Here is a 21601-nt window from a genome sequence, read left to right on the forward strand (position 1 = left end):
TGCTGCATCTGAAATTGATTTGAGCTCCCCGGACACAGCCACTCCTATCACAGCTCATCCCTGTCACATCCCCTGCAGCCCAGCTGGCAAAGCCAAGCGAGGATACAGATCCTTGAAGGAATCAGCAGGCACACGTGTGCACACAGCCACCTGCAGCCACGCGGCCCCTTGATACCTCATCTCTATAATGGGATTTGCTAGGAGCAAGCAGAATGCGATCGCTCCGCACCGCCCCTCTGATGCATCGCAAAGAGCCAGCATTCCATGTTTTATTGCCATGGGTGTGGAAAAACTAGGCTGCAAGTCACATTGATCCGAGAGCCAATAAGGCGAAGAAGGCACCCTGCAATATGGAGCCTGCAGAAGCGCTGCCAGGAGGGATCACAGCACTGCCAAGTGTCACTGCAGCGAGGCACAGAGAGGCTCCGTGCTGCATTTTATGGGGCAGCTACAGACAGTAATTTACACCTTTTTGCCAAAGATTGCTAAGCACTCTGCACCAATTCCTGACGTTCAGGTTCCCAGCGCCAGTATGTTGTAGTTTTCCATATGGCAGAGGGGCTTTTTCATCCCTAACAGTGCGCTGCACTCATTATTATGCAGTAGAATTTTTTGTTTCTGTACACCAGGCCTGGGATCTTACAAGGAAGTGATTATACTTGCCTAAATAGAGATTCTGGTGACAAGATAATTTACAACGCTCCGTTGCATAATCATTGAGCCAAGGTCAGGGAAACCATTGATGTAGCACAGTCAGGGCAGTTGTAAATAAACCCCGCATCACTAAAGGGGCTACTGTCAGTGAGAACAGACGGACAAGAAAGAGAAAGGACAGAAAAGAAAGAACCTTCAGCTCTCTCACCATGGTAAATTCTTACTCCCCTCCCTCATCTCCACAGATCCCATGGTTGGCTAATTAAAGAAGGAGGTGTAACTATCAATCTAATCTCACTTGTTCTCAAATTTACCATAATTTCTACACTTGAGAGGCTGGTGAAATGAAATGAAATGAAACAGCACTACTAGAATTTCCCATTCATCAGCAGGAAGCAGAACAACTCTGGGAATTGGGCTAAAAATAATTAAGAAGCAGGATCAGGTGCTGTGCACATGCATCTGTCTGTACACAGGCATGCAGGCACACAAGCATTTACTGGAGGTAGAAGCAGTAGCACAGGGGGAGATGAGCACCACCAGTAATTTTATCTTAACATATGAATGCTTGCAGATGTACTCACAGCATACTTATTAGAGTGGCAAAAACACCCAAGAAAATTGCCATCAAATTATGCTACAAACAAAATCAGCTTTTTAAGCAGATAAAACCACCCACAGTCCTTCAGGAGACACTTGGGAGCTGCTGGGGTGGCCACAGAACACAGGGTGCTCAACACATGGCCCTTACCCCAGCACACTGTGGGCACAGAGCAGGTACACCCCCTCTGAGCAGGAAGGGTGATATTTTCTGGAAGCATCTGTGCTATTTCACGTGCTTTGCTTTGTTTTGCACTTGTGCATTAACACTAGAGCTTTTCAGAAAGCATTGGAGTGGCTTTTGCCCCTGGTCCATACAGGCAGGCTGGGAATGAGATGCTGGCAGGGTGCAGCTGGTCCAGGACCTCCTCCAAAAGACAGACCAGACACACAGATCTCCTGGATCATCAGAGCTGTTCTTCAGAATCCACTTCAATTTCAGAGGGATAGCTGAGAAGGAAGATGTACCTGAGAGGCAGGACCAGGATGGAGGATTTAGCTAAATAAGTAGCTCTTACCTGAGGAATCAGCTATGCAGCAGAATGATTTTTGAGAAAGATTCCACAGCTTTACTACTAGTCAGCCTGAACATGCAGTTACTTGCCATGTTCCAGTAAAAGCCTTTATCTAGTTTGCAGCTCCTGCAAGAATTGTATAAGGAGATGGTGATGGGCCAAATCCTGGAGCCAGTATAAATCAATGCTATTTATTTGCCTCTTCTGGAACCCCCACTCTATTTCAGTTAAGAGCTAACACACAGCAGCTTAATATGCATTTATGTTAATATTTGCACTTTGCAGGGTTTGGTAGATTGCGTGGCTGGCACATGTCAGACTGAATGTCACTTCCAAAAGCTAGGGGACCTACTGGAAACTGCCATTAAGAGTGACTAGCTGACATGTAGCACCTCTCTGGAAAAGCCTTCCCACCTCAAGCACCGCCTTGTGATTAATCTTTCAACTAGAGAATACACATTAATATATTAAAAAACTGAATTTTTAAGAACAGAACATTAATGAACAGAGCATTAATGAACAGAGGCAAATTTGAAAAAATTAGTACCTTCAAGCACCGCAAGACACAGGGAAAGGATACATGGACAGAGTGGCCAGGTCCCTTCAGAGACCACAGCTGTAGCCCCTGTCTGCAACATTGCCTCCTGGCAGCATTACTGCATTCAGCCCTGGAATCCAGACTCGATGCAAATCACTCCAGAGCATCATTAAGAAATATGGCATCTTGGTAAAATTCAAATCAAGGTTTCTTTCCTGCACATTGGAGTGGGTTAGATAGCAAAGGTTGATGTAAAAAGTGAGCAAGCAGCAATGATGGGTTTGTATCACACAAGCTTAGAAAATAGTCTGGAATAAAAAATGTGTGCAGTATTGTCTTTCACACTATCTGATCTTGCATCGCCAGACAACTTAAACTAAGAATATCTGGCAGAATTCAAGACCATTTTGCAAAGACTTTTCATTCTCCTTCACCAGATCACTCTCAGTAAGACCTGGTGGAGAGGGAGCTGGAATACATCATATTAGAATGAATAAAAATGGCAATGATCGTGCTTCTCCACAACACTTCCACTTTAAGGAATCAGTCAATTAACCCTGAATTGAGCAGGCTTGCCAGTCAGGAATAGAGCAGTTCAATTGATAAGAGCTTCCTGACCCCTACTTCTCAAGGACAAGATTCAGTAACCCTTATTTATGTTAAACATTACCTTACCCTGTGAGGAACCCCCAGAAATCAATAGGAGTTGCACTACATGAGTAAGACTGGCAGAATCTGATACCAGTTATAAACTCGGATTGGCCCTCAGCTGAGTATTTCTGTCTGCTGTTTTGTTTTTTTTTTTTCTTTCTTTCCATATTCCTCCTCCCCCATGTCTGCACCCAAGAAAATACAGAACGTTCCCTCTTATAAAAGGCACTTGAATGGCTGTTTCTCCTCTCTCTCTTTAATCCAAAAAGTATGAATATTTCTTGTTAAGGGAAGGTAATGTTTGACAAAACTTGGCAGATTTAAGCGTATTTCTAAACCTGGAAGGAGCCCAGCCTTTTTGACAAAATGGAAGCCACAGTTTGTGACTTTTAAATGTGAACTAGTTTATTTCTTCTTGAAGAAAAAAGTGTAGCTGAAACCACTAGAGAAAACATTAAGGGAAGAATCTGGACTTAAAAAAAAAGATATGCAAGATCTACACTCTTTCCTTTTACCAAAGCATGTGAGGGAAGAGGTGGATAGAAACAAGGAGACGTATTTTCTATTTGCAGTTCCTTTCCCCAAATTTTCCCAGAAGCAGAACAGGCTGTAGCTGGGTGGAGGAACTGAAAGCCTGAAGATACTGGTAAAGAGAAAAATACCCATGTGATGTAAAAGGGAGGTGGGAGAGAAAAATCCTTCAGCCTTTTATTTTGAGTCAGCTCCAAGTTAAATTACATCTTGCTGCACAGGGAAACCACGTCTCCTGAGCTGCAGCCTGGGTTTCTGTGTCTCCTCTCTGGTCTGGCCTCCTACATTGGACTTCTTCTCCCAAAATGTCACTGCCACGCACCACCTACAGCAATCTCCTTGACTCAGCCAAGCCAGAAAAGCGTGTTTTGTGTTGGAGCAGTCGTTGGAATGGGGAGACTGGAGGATGGCAGGGGAGCAATTCAGCCTTCTACCTTCCAGCTCAACAGGCTGAAGGACAGTAAGCTCAGGCTGGGCAACCCTAAACGCAAGACTTTTTTTTACATTGTCTGATGAAAGAGTTGTTAGTGCATTAGAGTTGCTCATGTGGCAGAAGGTGCATTTTTGATCAAAAACATGGTTTTAATGAGAAATTTAGAAGTGGATCTATTCTTACTAAAAAGGAATAGCAAAAAAACTCCAGTGGGATCTCAGGAATGAAACGATGCAGAAATCATCGTTCCAATACTGATGTGCAGGCACAATAGATGCCAGTGTTTTCCGCTAGTGAGTGACTGTTGCTCACGCTGCCTTTTTCAAAGCCAAGTGACAGATTGTGCTGGAATTAGATGGGAGGCATTGCTACCTTGAAGCTGTTTAAGTGTCTGTGACTTTACAGCACTGACTAGCTTTAAGTCTCTATTTCCCCTAGTTTAGTAGGTACTTTTCTGCATGAATTAGATGCTTCCAGAATTTTTGAGCTTGTTTTTCACATCAGACATTGTCTGATTCCCTGAAACTATTGGAAACGTAGCAAGCTGGAAAAAAAAATTTAAAAAATGAGCTGTGTCTGGCTCTGGTATTGTTTTTTGCTCATGTCCTAAAGCCATGTCAGGTTGAAATAAGGTACACAGCACCTCTCCCGTTCTCCTTCATTGCAGCGTCCCAGTTTCTGTGGAAAAGAAAACCTGGAGCATGCACTGACAGGGAATTGCAGCATGGTCAAATAGGTTTCTGATACAGAAGAGTGGGGCAGCAAGTCTGCAGGCTCCTCCCTGGCTGCAGAGACAGAGCCAGCAAGCCAGGAGTTCCTTATTCTTTCTGTAGACACAGACAAGAAGATTTACTGCTTAGTGTAGCATTGCCTCTGGGGCTGGAATTGGATTTCTCCCCAAACTGTTACTTCCTTTCAAGCTCCTCTTCTGTGCAGAAAATTTTAGAAGGAAATGCCACTGGATTACACAGCTGCTGTCTGCCTGGGCTTTAAATGTGCCAATTTGCATCAGTCTGTAGGCAGTGCTGAGAACAGGCTGGAAGTGACTGCAGCCTTCCTATGTTACTAGTGGCATCTTACTTGCAAATCAATCAAAACAATTGAAGGGAAAAGGTGAAGTAGGACTAGAGACAGCCAGCTCTGAGATATTAGTGAAAAAACTAAATTCTTATTTTCTTCTGAGAAAAGCATGTGTGAAACACAGCACTCCTGAGGGATGCCCTGCAAGTCATCAGGGTGAAGCCTCAGTAATGGATGGAAGCAAAATAAAGTACAAAATGTCCCCATGAAGTAAAAACTTTCCCGTTTGTGTAACTGATCACGCTGGGAATGAAAATCGTTGAGAACAAGCCTGTCACTATACACATTGAAAAATTTTTAAAGATAAATTGTAACAGTATCAGTGCACTATGAAAAAGGTGATTCCTACCTGATTTGCAGAAACAAATAAATAGGATAAGAGCTCAGCTGCAGAAATTCTGGCCAGAAGTGAAGTGCTAAACTTTGCAATTACGTTTTCTGTTAACAGATATGCTGGCACATTGTCACAGGCAGCATCACCACAAAGTCTTCTAATGTTACCTTTACAGTGTGCAAGCAGGTTCCCATCTCTTTGACCTGCTCTCTTGCTGTTCAGTGTTTGGGTTATGCAAGGACTTTGTACCTTGGCAGGCTCAGGAGAAGAGGAGGCAATGTGAACAGCCTGGAAACTGGCTGTCTGCCTTGCTTCTTGTTAAAGAAATTCTGGCGTTAAGAGTTGTCACTTGGGAAGCAGACAGAGATGTTGGGCTAGGACTCCTACATGAAGTAACTGCCTTACATGTTGGCTGTACATCCTCAGTTTAGGACTGCGATGTATGTGTGAGTTAAGTGATTCAAATTTAGAACACCCTCAGACTTCTTCTATGCCCAAAGGAAGGCACAAGCATCTGCTAGCGATGCACAAGACATCCAGATGTTAAAGGAAAAGTCAACAAAACTTCAGCTTACTGTCACCTGCCCTTCCTCATAGGAGAGACTTTTAAAAGGTAGAGGAAAAACCCTGCATGTGCTCAGTGGTTCCTCAGAGGGGGGGAAAATATACCCTTTAGGCCTTGTTGAACCAAGTTAGTAAAGCATAAAAATATTTAGCAATATTATTAGCAATCACCATTCTAGGGGTGCCAACCTTTGCTGAATGGTAACTAATGTTATTTCAAGATATTTCTAAATATTTATATCAGCAATGTCATGACTGCAATATCAGCTACTTGAGTGCCTCTCTCCTCAATGGTACGTGCTCCATTTCAGCTGGCACATTTGAGGAGCTGTGTTCAATATCTTAGGTGAAGAAGCACTTGAAAGGCATTAACTAGTAAATTAACATCCCTGTTTTCAAAGGGATGTGTGAGAGGAAGAAAAAGGGAAACTCTCGAGTTAGCACTTAAAAACATAAGTGAAATCATACAGAATTTTTAAAAGAAACTAACTTGGACAGCTGCTGTTATGATTATCTTATGAGATTCATTAAAGCCCTGTTTGACATTCAAATAAGTTCTTGTTTCTGGTGGTAAGAAAGAAGGAGAGTATGTACTTTAAAGAAATTACAGGATTTAGAAATGAAGATGAAAGATTCAGAACTACCTTGTAGTTACTTTCTGCTCCCTCTGCCCTCTTATAAACTGGAAATATTATGACAAGAGGCACAGTGACCTCTGATGTACCACACAGGAAGAAATGAGAAAGTTAATAGGGGAAGCACCAAATTAGACACCTGAAAGAACAGGACTAAAAGATGAATAAGAATATTATATCACTTGTCAGCATAGCATTACAGAGTCCAACTTCATCTTTTTTTTCAGGTTTCATTAAGGAAATGACTAGATAGGGCTGTTTCTTTCCCAGCCCTGAGCAGCCTATTGAAAAGGCAGGATACATTCACAGTAGTTTCATGCCAACAATGTGCAAAGCCTAAAAATTATTCCATGATGTTCCTATGGATTTACACTGCCCCTCTCTCCCCCTATCCTAACTGGGCACAACTGCTCCATGCAGCTCATTCTGTGAGTGGGACTGAGCCTCCTCAGAGCTGCTTCACAGGTACTCCTGCAGCCAAGGCACAGATGCTCCTCCTGCTCCCCTTATTAAATACATAAGCCAAGGGGATTTGTATCACCTGAGCTACCCATCTCCCCCTCTGGCTCTGCCCCACCCAGTCATCCCATGACAGCACAGATCAGCTACAGGTTTCCACTGTAGCTTTAGAGGAACTGAAAAATGTGGGTGCGCTTGGCTCCTCATTTATTGTCCAGCAGCACTCAGGCTTCAGGGGTGGATCTTCCTGAAGCAAGATCAGAACTTGCTGCATTTTGAGCAAATGCTTGCAAGTATTAAAGATGTCATTAGCCATCTAGGCTTATTCCTCTTGGACTCCCATTTGTTCCTGAATATCTACCAGCCATATATCAGAGTATTTCTTTCCATATGTGGTCTGTAGGAGGTAATGATCAAATACTACGATGATGAAGGATGCTCTAAAAATATACAAAATCTGAGTAGATTAGACTAAAATAAACATGGATGAGGATACATTGGGAGATAATCCATTTACTTGGAGTTTTCACCTTAGTGTGGTAAGAACTAGATTTTTTTTCTTTCCTGGTATATTATAAATCTTGTGTTTTTCCCTAGGCAAAAAGATATATTGAGAACAGCGTAAGTGGGGGAAAAATATAAGAACTGGCAGACTGAAGTGTCATGGATGATGTTCTGCTTTTTATCAGCTTATTAGGTGAATTTTATATTTGATTTTGTGCTGGTTGTAAGCCTGGGAAAAATACATTTTATAAATTAAAAAATCCGAAACCCCCCAGCATATTGCAATATATCTTCACCTGTTATATGCGATATGCATGCAAACTCTTCTTAGAAATGGGTTCTCACATTCTAAGTGGCTTCTAAGAAGTTGGTTTTGACCTTTAAAAGAACTTTTAGTTCTATAGAAGTTTTGAAGTGACACATATTGAAGACTGAGATGTTCAGATATTGTAGTAACTCCAATGACTGGCTCAACATACAGCTATCAGAAACCAGTAGGATTTTCCTCTTTTCAGCTCATACAGGTTTGTATTGCTTGGCCCCTTGCATTAGAGTTTAGCTGAAAATAAAGCTCTGTCAAAAACCACTCTTATCAGAGCGAATTCCAAATGGTTTGGAAGATGATTTGGTATCCAAGTACTTCCATTCCCACAAGCACTCCTTTCTAGAAACAAGAGACTGAGTTTTAAGGCAATTAAACATGAGACAATATTCTAATTGATTTGATTTTCTTTCAGAAGGCTTGATCTGCCCTTCACAATTTCTGGCACATGCCCCTAAATAAGCAATATGTCACATCCCTGTTGCCATGCTGCATCTGTGGGACTGAACAAGCAAAGCCTTTCAGTTACAAAGGGATGTTCAGCCTAGGCCACTGAATTCCAGTTCTACCTGTATGATCCCCCTTGATTTACCAAAGGCTGCTCCCTTAGATATCTCCTCAACCTGTCTGAAATGATTCACTGGAAACATTCTTAACATATGCCTTAGGATAAAAAACCGAAAAGAAGAAGCAGAAGAGTGGAAGGAAAATAAAGAGAGAAAAGGCAAAATAACTGTTCTGTTAATCTCTCAGAGCCTTATTTCATCTTGCATTTTGTCACTGTAAACCTCTTAAGTATTTAATTACTCTTTTTTTTTTTCTGTTTTTGTTATTTTTACAGGGATTGTGCAAATTGATCTGGAGAATTTCTATTTTGGATGCCATTAAGTAAGTATTATCTTTTCATTCTGACAGCTGATCTCTGACAAGGAATCTGCTGTTATCATTCCTCTGTCTTTTTCCTAGGTTCAGATGGAAATGTTTCACTTGAAATATTCTCACTGCAAATATAAGAATTTTTCTTTACCTCTGACATTATCTCATGTATTCTGGCTCTCTGAAAAAAAAAGTCCCAGGGTCTTTTTTTTTAACATCTTTCATACAGCCCACGCTTCAATAAAGATGAAATGTTTATCTCTTCATCTTTTTATGCCTGGGACACATCTATGCAACAGGAGAGTGCAGTTACAAAGGTGCTACAGCAAGGATGTTAAATGCCCACAGACATGTCATGTCATGAAGATTGATTTAGTTTGGTTAAGGCATCTGATGCTTCCCTTCTATGTGGGGATGTTCCTAAAAGAATGTCCTGAACTTTGGGAACACCCTCATCTGCTATGTGATCTGAATTAATCTTCTCCTATATAACAACCTCTTATTTGCCTTTCCATACTTTATATTTATTCTGCTGAAAGTTTTGCAGGAAGAATCACAGTAAGCCTTGTTTCTTCATTGCTTATCAAAGCCACTGTCTCTCTTGGAATCAAAATACCATAGTGGAAATCTTCTACTTGTTTTGTTTTAGATCCAAGAAACACATGGGCATCCATGTATATTTATCCAAAGATAAAACCCCTTTCCCCATTAAAGCATACATCTTAATCTTTTGCAATGACACCAGGAAATGATACACTGCCCCTCACATCCTCCTGGCTTCTCCCCTGCTTTCAGCAACAATTTGCAATTACAGGGGCTCCAGAGCAGCCACACTTCCATGCAGAGTAACCCTTCTCCCCATCTCTAGCCCTGTGCAACAAGCCCACCCCATCAGGTCCCTCCCTGTTCACTGAAGGGTCACGTCCCTCCCAGGACATTTTGATACCTCAAGCTTCATCTCTGTCTGTCAGGGAAGACTTCAAAGCGCTGCTGGAGGTCAGGGTTCAGAGCCTTCTCTGGAAAAACAAAAGAATATTCTAACTGCAGCTTATGAGGAATGATGCAAAACAACTGATTACATTTTGCCAAGGAGAATGAACTAAGCCCGGGCTACCTAATAAACAAATCACTTAAAACAATTTGCAAGTCATATTAACTCCACATTCTTTTAGGAGGTGTCCTGAAGGACTTTAGAGAGACATTTACAGAGCAGTTGTACCTACCAGGAGACAAAGCACTGACTGAAACACTAAATTACTACTGATGAAATCTAAGCAGTTCCATACTGGAGGGAATTTTGTTCCTTTTCTTGAAATGCAGAAATTTCAAAGTGCTAAAGTACAAGCAAAGAAAACAATAGCAGGGTAGCCTCAATCACTCCTTCAGGAATTCCAGACACAATCTGTCATTCAAGTAGGTACCCATATTAAACTACAGAAATGAAAAATGTTGCAGAAAAGGAAGGGAAATGCATAAAACTAAATGCTAGCCATATACACTTGTCTGTTGTTGAGTTATAATTTACAGTAATACCAGAAAGAATTATTAATCTACAACCAATCTTGAAAATATGAGGAGAGCTGACCGAGTTCCCAGTTGACAACTAGACCACCCAATTGTCCCTTGTGCTTGGATGAGATTGAGCAAAGGGAGTATAAAATATCCTGAAGGATGATAAGATATTTCAGAGGGTGTTTACAATTTAGTACAATGGAAAGCAGGCAAAAAGGTTGGTGACACAAGCTGGACCTGAGACAGCTGGGAAGAAAGGTTGGTTTGGGTAAATTTCTCAATGATCCTTCTGGTACCACGTGCTTAGAAAAATAAGTAAAGACAACCTGAATTCCTTGGACAAAATCCCTTGCCTTAATGCCAATTTGCTCTAATGTCATTAAATCTCGTTTTGAAACTGATGAGGTTATACAGGGTAAAGGCAGAAACTGGATCCCTATCCAGGGAGACGCTTACAGTTCTCCAGAGGATGATCAGTAATAACATAAATGCAGTTCTTACTCTAAACCTGACATCAGTAATGGCAAGCTATTCCCCCTTCCACGCTCTATTACAACTCCTTGCCTTTGCTATTCCTAGCAGCAAATAAATTTGGGTAAATAATAAATCTGGTGTTGGTGCAGCAGCCTGGAGATGTTCACCGGGCCCAGCCCCATGGTGCCAAGGCCTTCACACACACCCAAAAAATGGAACATGCAGACTCCCCCATGCCCAAACAAAGCAATCAAATGGCAGGAGGAGACTAGAGGATGGAAAGACAGGAAGGGAATCGGCCACACTCGCCTCTCGGTGTCAGGAGGAAGCAGAGCCAGGCTGTGCTGGCTGCAGGCCTCTGGAGCCCCAGCTGATCTGCACTGGTTCCTTGGTGCCACCTTCCCGGGGAGCTGGCTCTGACCAGCCCGGCTCTTCCAAAACAGAACTTGCACAAATCCCCAGATTTCTTGCCCACTGCTTGCATTTTGTGACGCAGATGTTTATTTGCTGCTAACAGATAAGTTAGGTTACCTAAACAACCTGACTGATTATTTTTTCACGCTGATACTTGATAAACCATTACTGAGCAATCTGGGCCCATGGTGCCACAAAGCAGGACAGCTCTGGCTCTGTCTCTGATCCAGGCATCCTCTGCCCACTCCTGTCATTAGCTGGTCATTGACACAGGCAAACAACTGCTGGTCCCAGCTCCAGCTGAAGGCAGCGAATGCCCAGCAAGAGACACTAAAGCACGTTTGATAGGAGGAACTACAGCCTCAACATCAGCCTCTGTCGGAAGGGAAGGGTCAGCAGAGCACTTTCCAAGACTGATTAAAAGCTCTGCTCAGCTGCAGGAGGGTGGGAGATGGCAGCCAGGCTGACAGCTGGCACAGCCTCACTGCAGAAGGATGGGGACGTGGAAGTTTCTGTCAAGGGTAGGAACACAAATCCTTCTTGATACCAGGAGTCATAAAATCTGTAACAGTGAATTAGGCGAGAACAAACAGGTTTTGTGATTTTTTTTAACCCCTTGAGAGAATTTCAGCCGTTTCTTGCCCATAAAATATACAAAACCAAACCTGAACACCCTGGAAAAGGTTAAAATAAATATATTTCAGGGAATTGAAGTGCTACAACATTAGTAATCCACCCCTCCTCCCCCCTCAAAAAAAAAACCGAAACAGAAAAATAATTTAATTTTAAGAGGAGTCAATTATATTTCTTAGGGGATTTTTTTGGCATACTGCACTCACGTTTTCCAACTCCTTAACTGCAGATGCCAGAACTTACTTTTTTTTTCCTAGAAAGTGGTATCTGAACATTACTAAATTATAGTTGAAGTGGGAACCAACACAGTGCTAACTAAGAACACCAACACAGACACAAATGTCAATGCTGGTGATGCAAGAAACCACTAAGCCATTTCATCTGACTAAACAGCATAAGAAACAAAAGCCTTTGAATTGCTAACAAGTTAAATCAAAAATTGTAGTGTTTGCTCTTAAGTATTATATACCACAAGAAACTTTATCACAAACTATTAGAGCCGGCATTAATTTGTGCTTGGCTTCCACTGCATAAAGCCCAAGTGCACCCCTGAGAGGGGAAATCCTTGTGCCTGTGGAAAATAACTGCGAACTTTGCCCTATGGCAAGTTTGTAAGAGGCTGACACAGGAAAAAAGAAGTGAGTGGAAAGGATCTGACTGGAAACACAATAGCAGACTTAAAAGGCTCTGATAAATGAAAAGTCATTCCGAGATTAGGGTCTCATTCAAAAAAATAACAAAGACATTTTCTGGTATGTGGCTGAAAATAGATTCCATATGAAAATGCTTAGTAAAGCTTATCAATACTTTTCATTCTCAGCAGTCTCTGAATAAATGCAGCAATTTTTAAAACTAAAATGGCATTTTAAAAACATTACATAATTTAGACGCAGGAGCTACACAACTGTCTTCATTTTTTCAAACCAATAATGCAGTTTTAAAGATTTTGATGTTACAATTCCTTCACACTTTTTTTCCCCTCTTCCATCTGCCTGATCTTGTCCTCACTTCTTGTAAAAATACTACCAGGGAGGAAAGAGAAAACAACTCTCCTTGCCTGAAAACTGAACCCACTTAGTCAGTTGATTCAAATGTTCAAGAAGCTTTGCAAAAAATTTAAGAGAAAGCACTGAGAAATGCTTATAATTTTCAGACCATCTCGAATATCCAATGAATCTTTAAATCTCCATTTTCAGGGTATGTGTAATATTCTGAACTCTGTAGAGGACTGTTATGGACAGAATTTGTTTTCCTTTTCCATTAAAAAAGCAAAACAAAACAAAAGCCACAAAAAAAATTAAAATAAAATCTCAACAAACCAAACCGATGGAATTTTTAAAAGACAAAGCAAATTAAAGTTTTCTCGGGTTGCCTAACATTTGTTGATGGTGCAGCATGTAATAATTCATTTAACAGCAAGAGCACACCTGGGAGGGGGAAGAGGGGGGGACAAAAGCCATTATTCTGTTGATACACTAGATATTAAAGCCCTGCAGCACCCAGTTAGGCACAGGCTTAGTGCTCCCACGTTTCCCACGGAGCACATGAACCTGGGAGAAGCTCAGCCAGAAAAATAACACCCAGAGTCCCCAGAGCGATTTGGCTGTAAAAATCCCCTCCGATGCGGGCCGGGGGGCTTTGCTGCCCGCCTTTGCGGCTGCTCTCGGAGCGCGGGCCAGCGCCACCTGCTGCCCAGCGCCGGGAAGGGCCCCGCGGAGCACCGCTAACCCCCGAGCCATTGTTCGCATCGCCGCCTCCTCCTCCTCCTCCTCCTCCTCCTTCTCCGGGATGTCTCGTTTCCACCAAACACCGTGCTCAGCCGTCAGGACGTTTAGTTTGCGTTCAAAACATTGGGTTTTGGTTAAACCTATCCACTCCACCGCCGGGCAGGTCTTCAGTCAGAATTTGCTCTTCTATTAAATATGTAGGGCGGGAATCTGGGAATCCAAACCACCAAAAAGTCAACTTTGCAACCATGACTCAAGTGAGTAATCATGAGACATCTGTGGGACTACTTCCAGGAGTGGGAAAAGCAGCATATGTCTCCAAAAGTGCTTAGAGAACTGCAATTCTGCCAATTCTATTGTGCATCTCCTATCTGCTGGTTGAAGATGCAGTTTGGGAGTCAAATGCTTCCATGTGAACCTGAATTCTAACCCAAAAAGAAAAAAACAATTTTTAACTCTGTCAAATAAAAAAGCCTGGGGAGGTGTGACACATGTGAACCCCCAAAAGCAGATGCCACCATGAGTAATAAAGCAGTATATTTTAAAATCTTTGTGAATACCACCAAGAGAATGTGGGCTTGAGTGCCTGGAGATGACAGTATTGAGCAAACTCTGAAATTTGCTCTTGGATGCAGCAGCTCAGTACATCAGCCTTTCAGAAGAGACCAGCACCCCCAAAGTCTGCAGACTTGCACTTCACCTTCCGCCCTTGCTGAACAACCCTGTGCAAGAAGCTGGAAAGCAGCCCTGAATTACTTAGGGGAGGAACGGGGCAAAGAGGGGATACTGACAAATCCTATTTATTTTCACAGATCAAATGTGGCAACTGTGGGTAATTACAATTGTATTAATTTACATAAATGGTAACTACAGTGTATCTCCTTCACCAGAGGAATCATCTAAATGCAGATACAGGCACAAAAACCACAGACTGTAGTACTCCTCTCTGTACTTTTATTAAAAATATATACTAACACACAAATCTAATTAATGGCTTGTTTCTTCACATTTCCACAATGATCCCAGGTTTTCTGCAGAAGTAGAATGAAGCAACCTGAAGTAGCAAAGGTTCCCCTCTTTATTGTCTGAAATCCAGCAGCTTAGAGGGTTGGATGATGCTAGAGAGACTTTTTTTTTCTGTTGTGGTTTTCACTCTTATGTGATTTTTTTTTTGGCTGGTTGGGTTTGTTGTTGTTTTTATTTTTTTTTTTTTGTTGCTGTTCAGGACACTTTGTATCTTCTAGCAGGAAGCCAGCATAGCATCTTGACTGCATCTTCAAACAATACTTTTGCAAGCTGATGCTCACAGTGGCTCTTCTTAGAGGTTTGTTGTTGTGAGGAAGCAGGCAGGTTCTTCTGGTTGTTTCTGAAAGCATCTCCTCACTGCACTTTCCATCTGCACTGGCTTCTGTTTTAACCACTAAGGTCAAGTCTGTGTGGTTTTCCCACTCTGCCTGTTGCATTAGTGGCACTCTGAAAGTGAGACTTTCACTGGATGGGAAGTGCTTGGTGAATTTTTAAACACCATTATTGATTTCACATTAATTTTCTTTATGAACCAGGGAAATATCTTATGTGAGGGTATAACAGCCAAGAAATATTTGACAAGTTGCTAAAAAACTATTGCCTGGAAGAAGCCTGATAGATCAATTAATTTATTTTCCTGATATTTTAGTATATTCTTTAAACATATTTTCCATGATTATTATTATCCATCCTGAAGTATATAGCACAAAAGCAATCATGTATTACCTGCAGCAGAGGTGGCCATCTCCTAGATCTCTGCCACAAGAGATATGGATATTTTGCCCAACGCTGTTTTTTCCCTTGCCCTCAATGAAACATGATTAGAACATAATGGTTTTGCCTCTACACCAGTTCACCCAATTCTGTGGCTTCTGTTTTAGGGCATCAAACCTATAAAAAGGGCAGATTATTTTATATATGCAAACTTCTCTACCTGTTACATCAGTTTATTTCAGACCCCATGAGTGTTCTTTTGGATATAGATTATTGATTGGTCTTTAGTGAATAACTTTTTAGTCATTCTTTGGCCTCAGAAAATTACCTCTGAATGTTTTATGCAAGAGTATTCATTATGAACAATTAACGTACTGAAGATGTCAGCACCTCAAGAAGGCATTATATAAAAGATGAGTAAATTTTCGGTCATGCATCATTCAAACTTCCTGCACTTCTCATTCTTCTAAAATTTATGTCTTACATTGTAGTATGATAGCTTGTTACAATTTGATGGCCTGAATGGAATGTCAAAAATGTCTCTGTATAATTTCTAAAATTTTTCTAAAATAAGAGTTTTCTCTACCACTATTTTTAGGTATGATATGTCACAGCTTTACGGTAATTCAAAGTTATTTACTCTGCACCATCTCTTCACATGTTTTTTAATCAGAATCCCAAAAAAATTTTGGTTCAGAGGAAGCTTCAGTCTACATAGACACATTCATTGAAAGTGAGGAAAGTCTTTTGTATCATCCAGAGGGTGGAAGGACTACTTGTACCCATTTATATTGATATTTGTTAAGTTTTATAATGTAGAACACTCTGAATTTAAACCTCTTAAACTCTTCCCTTTGACATGTGGAAGGATCTCAGATTGTTTCACTTAATTTAGTAAGCTTTAAGCCTTGAAAGTGATGCATGTTTCACATCACTGTCCAAATGCTCTAAAAATTATTTTAAAGGTACTGTCAGCTAATTAACCAAATCCAGGAGCAGCAGATTTTAATCTAATTTCCAGTAACAGTCTCAGTGCAGCTGGTTTGCTGGAAGGGAGACCAGAGGTCACTCTAGGTGATTAGCTGCAGTCACGGGCAGCACATACCTCTCTCATCGAGTCACAGCACCACACCCAGGAGAACGTGAGCAGAGGAGTACAGTGGTTGGTTCCTCCTTGGCAAGAACAAAGCCCCCCCACACCCCAAACCAAAAAAACCTTCAGCTCCGAGCTTTGCAAGTATCAGCTTCCTCCTCTGATTTACACACTTGCTCTTCTAGGTCACAGTACAAGAGCCATCTTTGTACCTTTTTGATTGGACAGGTACAAGAAGCCTCAGGTTTATGAAAGAAAGGTTTGTTGGTTGAGCTGTATTTATCTTTTAGCTGACAGAGGTAATTTCTAAGTTTAATACTGAGTTAGTGCTGAAGTACTTTGGATTTTAGACAAAAGTCATCAGCTGCAGAAAGATTAGGAATAAATACAATGCCAGTTGACTCTCACTCAATACACTACAATAAGGCAAATATTGTTGGAATAGGGTCCGTATTTCAATTCAATTATACTTGGCAGCTTCATTAGAATTGCTCACTAAAATACAGATATTTCCTCTTTCAGTGTACTATTACTGGATATTCTTCCCTTTTTATCTCACATATGAGTGATGAACAGGATGTTTCTAATTAAAACCAACGCCAAACATTCCATTCCCCAATCTTCACCTTTTTATGTTCCTTCACTGACTACTCTTCCACACCTCCAAAAATTGACTCATAGATTGGACTGCCACCTTTTTCCACGCCTCACAGGCTGAGTATGGAAACCCTGCACACACACAGCCCAACAGAGTGTGGTGCAACAGAATCAGTGACCTGTCAAGATGATTACACAGGCTGTGGAAACTCTGTGATTGTGAGAGCTGGACCTCCCCTTTCCACCCAAAGGTGTTCAGAGCTATGTAAAATTCTGGCACTGAGCAACCACAGCCCAGTACTGCCCAACACTGACTACTGCACCTAGTGTCACGCTGGAACAGAGCATAGAGAGAGAAAATTAGATTTGATGCTTTTCCTTCTACTCAGTTGTTTTCCTCCTCACTACAAAAAAAAAAAAAAAAAAAGACTAAAATGCCTGAGTTTTTTTGTTGTGAACAACTGTTAACTAGTCCATACCTGAAGTGGTTCACAGAAGAAATGCCATGTACACAGATGTAAATCTGAAACAAACCCAGCTTGTATCAAAATACGCCTGGTTTTGCCAGGCGGCTTACAGGACAAAGTCATCCATTTAATCACAGAGTAATGAGATGACCAGTTTGATAAAAAACAAAGACAAGGACGAGCTGTTAAGAAACAAAAATTGCAAAACAAACAAAGGTTGAACATTTATAAACTTCTAGAGTAACAGCTTCTCTACTGATGTTGAACATGAACTTACAGTGACAGTCAGTAATCTATTTGCATAAAACAGTGTAGAGACATCACTTCCCTTTATCCAATTCCTAAAAGGAAATACTCTAGAATATTACACTAGTCTTACTCAAGTTTTCCTTCTCATCTTAGCTGAGACTTGAAAATATACAATAATCTTGATTTCCCATTTTTCTTTTCTGATTTGCTGTGAAAAAAACCCATAAAAACTTCAGCAACAAAATTTAAGACTCAGGAACTCAGTGACTCAGTAAATCTGAGTTTGTAGTACTGGACACAGCCAAGTGGAGGAAAACCAGATTTTATTTAACATACTTAAATCAGTTGTTCTGTAAGCTGTCCTGACAGTGAATGTGCATTTACATATGCTATATAAATTTTGTTAAGGCCTAGATCACACTCATGCTCATGACCAAGAGTTGGTGGAGAGGATTTTACAGTGCCATTGATCTCATTTATACACACATTCTTCTGAATGATCTATCCTCCATGTCTGCTTATCAGCATAAGATAATGATAAAAACCTGACACATTAGGGATTCATCATGGAAACAGGATCATTGGGGAATCAAACCAAGCCTTTGATGTGATAAAGATGGGATAGGAAAATCTTCTAGATATAGAATAACCTAGGATGACAACAGAGTAGACTCAAAAGGGGATATTGGCAGCATGCTACCCTTAAAATGTATTACATTTTGTCAGTTATTCCTAGGAAAACAGCTCCTGTTGTTGATTAGCTGACTCTGCTGAGGTGTAGGAATGTGTACATGGAAAATGGAGGATAAATAGAAGCAAACACCACCATGTGGATAACTGGATAAAGCATGCAGCTCTAGAGAAAGTCACCTATAGGTACTGGTCTGTAAGACCTTTCTTGACAACTTACCTGTCACGTGCCCTCAGCAGAAGTCCAAAGCTCCTTGAAGGCAACAACCAACATCACCACTACGTGGCAACAGAGAGAAATTAACTGCTTAAAGTCATTACGTAGCTTAAAGTCTCTACTTGCTGTGTGCTCCCAAGTTGGTCATCTCTGAAGTACGTGCTGCCACCTGCATGGATGCACACCTCAACCACAGAGCAGAACGTGGGGCTTCAGCAGCAGCCCAGACAGGTCCTACAGTAGCACAGCTACGGCTGAGAGCATTCCAATAAAACAGATCTAATTAGGAATGACTTTCACCCACAGACCCTGGGAAATACTAAAGGCATGCTTCCAGGATCACAGCGAGCCAATCTGTCTGCAAGCTTCCTTCACATACGGGCCATCCTTTCCCACCATTTTTCTGTACTGCTGTTGCACATGTCTGTAAAATAGCTGTGCCTCAGCTGGATTAGTTTGTGGTCATTTTACCTCCTTGATCTGCCTAACTGTGTTGCCTAACAATGCTGGTTGACAGAACAGGGTACAGGGTAGTTGCAGCAAAAATTTAACTGTGAAGAGCAGGATTGCTTCTTAAGGGCAACAGCAACTTGGACCCCAACTGTAAAACACTATTCAGGGCATCCAAAAATGCTTTCTGATGAAGTATCTCTTGGTCATAAGAGTAATTAGACCTTACCCCCACTTATCAGATAGGGCACAACCAAGAGGTCCACCTGAGATAGCAAGATGGAGAAAAAGGACTTAAATTCCTCTCTTCTACCTGCTCCAACTAGCAAAGGAGCAAGCTGGCAAGACATATGGACACAACATGCTACACTTTTTTTTCCTGGGCGGGTCAAATCTTTCTTTACTGAGAGAACTCTTACAGTAGAAAAGGATACAGCTTTGGAGCAGGACATTTAAAATGGCATCTGTCCACCAGGCAGCATAGTGAAAAACTGTAATTGCTCTCTTTTTACCACGGAGAACTTGTTCCCACCAGTTAACAAAAACAGTTGTTGTTAGGGTTAAAACTGTCAGTACCAATAAAACACACACCCACCTGCTCTCCAGATTTGAAATTAAGGCAGTTGCATTCACGTGCTGATGGTGAGACCACTTTGTCTTCCTGCCTTCAGGATTGAAAGCAGCATCACTTCTCACTGCTGACCCCTTCTCTGTATGGAGATACCAAATCCCATTTAAGCACCCCACTTTTAGATGCTCTACAATGCTGCTAACTGTTATGACACATTGAAAATGAAGACTGGGATTCCTCATACTTGCTTCGTATTTAGCTGTTCATAACAAAGGTGAAGCAAAGTGTCCCTAACTGTTCCTGCTCCTCTAGGCCTAGGATAGACCAGCTCCAGGGAACATAAATACTTTATAAAAATGAGGAGCTCAGAATCCCACTGAGATACTTTTAGGGAAGAACCACCCCCCCCCAAATCAGCAAGAAATTTCATAAAGAAGCCATTCTTTTCCTTTGGTAGGTCAAAATCTGGAGCCGGGCCCTCATATAACTCCAGCCTCCTGGTATTAAATGATTGATTTCTCCAGTTGGGAGTATTGGATGTACTTCTGGTAAACATTTCTCATTTGGGATCTGACTCAATTCATTATGTTGAAAGATCTCTTCAAGCTGCATCCTCTCCACGGCAGTATAAATAACACCCACACCAGTCTTATTTGGGGGGCAGAAAGCCCCAGCTCTGAAGACAGAACTCATCATACGGACATACTGCTGATGCAATGTGCAAAACAAAAGTAGGCTCCAAGGAATAACAACTGAGTGAAGCCCATACCTGATCTCTGTACATGCATGACTGAAAACGAACAGCAAGAAGCAAACCTTGAGTGAATGAGAACCACCAAGTCAAAATAATGTCTTGCCACCCATAAAATTATGGGATTTATACCAAATCTATTTTAATGCTAAAAATGAAGCATTGTATCAGTTCAGACTATCTGAAACACCTAAATTCAGTATAATCCAGAGGACCATGTTTGGGGATTTCATTGGATATTATCAGGATAAATGGGCTGAAAATATAGAATGCATACTTGAAACAACTCCATACTCCCTCTCCCTCCCCAAACATACTCCCAAAAAATCCAGAAGGCAGCTGTGTAGATATTTATCTAGCTATGAAATTTCTACCAAGACAGCTAATAATGCTTTAAAACTCAGGCACAATCCCTCCAGGACTTTTTTTAGAAGTTACTTTTATTAAAAAATATTAATGAGAACTGAAGTACCACTCATGCTTCCAAAGAGCTTTTGTTAGGGCAGAATTAGAATTAACATGTTAGATAAACATGTTGCAAGTCATGTGAGCTTATAGGAAACAAGACACATTCCCCACCCTGAGGTCTTTATTTTTAGTGCAGAAACCAGGTTGGTATAGCAACAGAAAACATCCTAGCCACAGACATTCACCCAGAAGGCAACCCAGGAAGGTCAGCTAACATCAAGCTGGATTTCAGGAGACATGGAATCCAGGTAAAAGAAGGAGAGATTTAAGAATCTTTTTTTGCAAGAGTGAGACAATTCTAGCTGCACGAGATGGGCTGTAAAACACAATTAAGAGGAACTGAGGGTCAGATACATTGCAACAAAATGACATGGGAATTTTTGAGCTGCATAGAAAGCATGTTCAACCAGTTCTAGGTATTGTTAGCTATTTCTGAAAGGCCCAGATCTTCCAATCTTATGTTTGGAGTCCTCTAAGTTTAAAGAGCTACAAGTCAGAAATTCACAGTGGGTCAGTCCCAAATCTTCAATGCAGTATTTTTAGTCAAGGGACATATTAGCAGCATATGAGATGGTTAGAAATAATAGGCAAAATTCTTTTACTTCTGAAAGCAGTATCATGGCACCATGCAGAAAGCCTTAAATAAGTACTCCTGTACCCTGGGTTCTGTTCACAGCCCTGTTAACAGCCTGGAAATGCTCTTGGACAAGTCATTTCAGCCCTTTCTACTTCACTTTCATCCATAGAGAGGGAGAGACATGTGGTTCCTTTGCAAAACCACTTGAATCAATTAAAAAACACAATAAAAAAAAATGACTCCTTGTATTTCTTGTTCAAATCCACAAGCTGTAG

General features: G+C 41.2%; 1 protein-coding gene across 1 annotated transcript in view; it reads right to left on the reverse strand.

Moving 5' to 3' along the window:
- LOC148184582 (uncharacterized) overlaps positions 1-21601 on the reverse strand; it is a 74115-nt gene that overhangs the window by 49043 nt on the left and 3471 nt on the right. Inside the window, exon 3 of the mRNA XM_088052343.1 lies at positions 19555-19669. Within this exon, the coding sequence (XP_087908469.1) occupies positions 19555-19669 (115 nt within the window). The remainder of the gene's footprint in view (positions 1-19554; positions 19670-21601) is intronic.

The sequence above is a fragment of the Pseudopodoces humilis genome, chromosome 3 (genome assembly GCF_049639895.1).
Source record: "Pseudopodoces humilis isolate 2021_Gansu_Grassland_sample_001 chromosome 3, ASM4963989v1, whole genome shotgun sequence".
NCBI lineage: Eukaryota > Metazoa > Chordata > Aves > Passeriformes > Paridae > Pseudopodoces > Pseudopodoces humilis.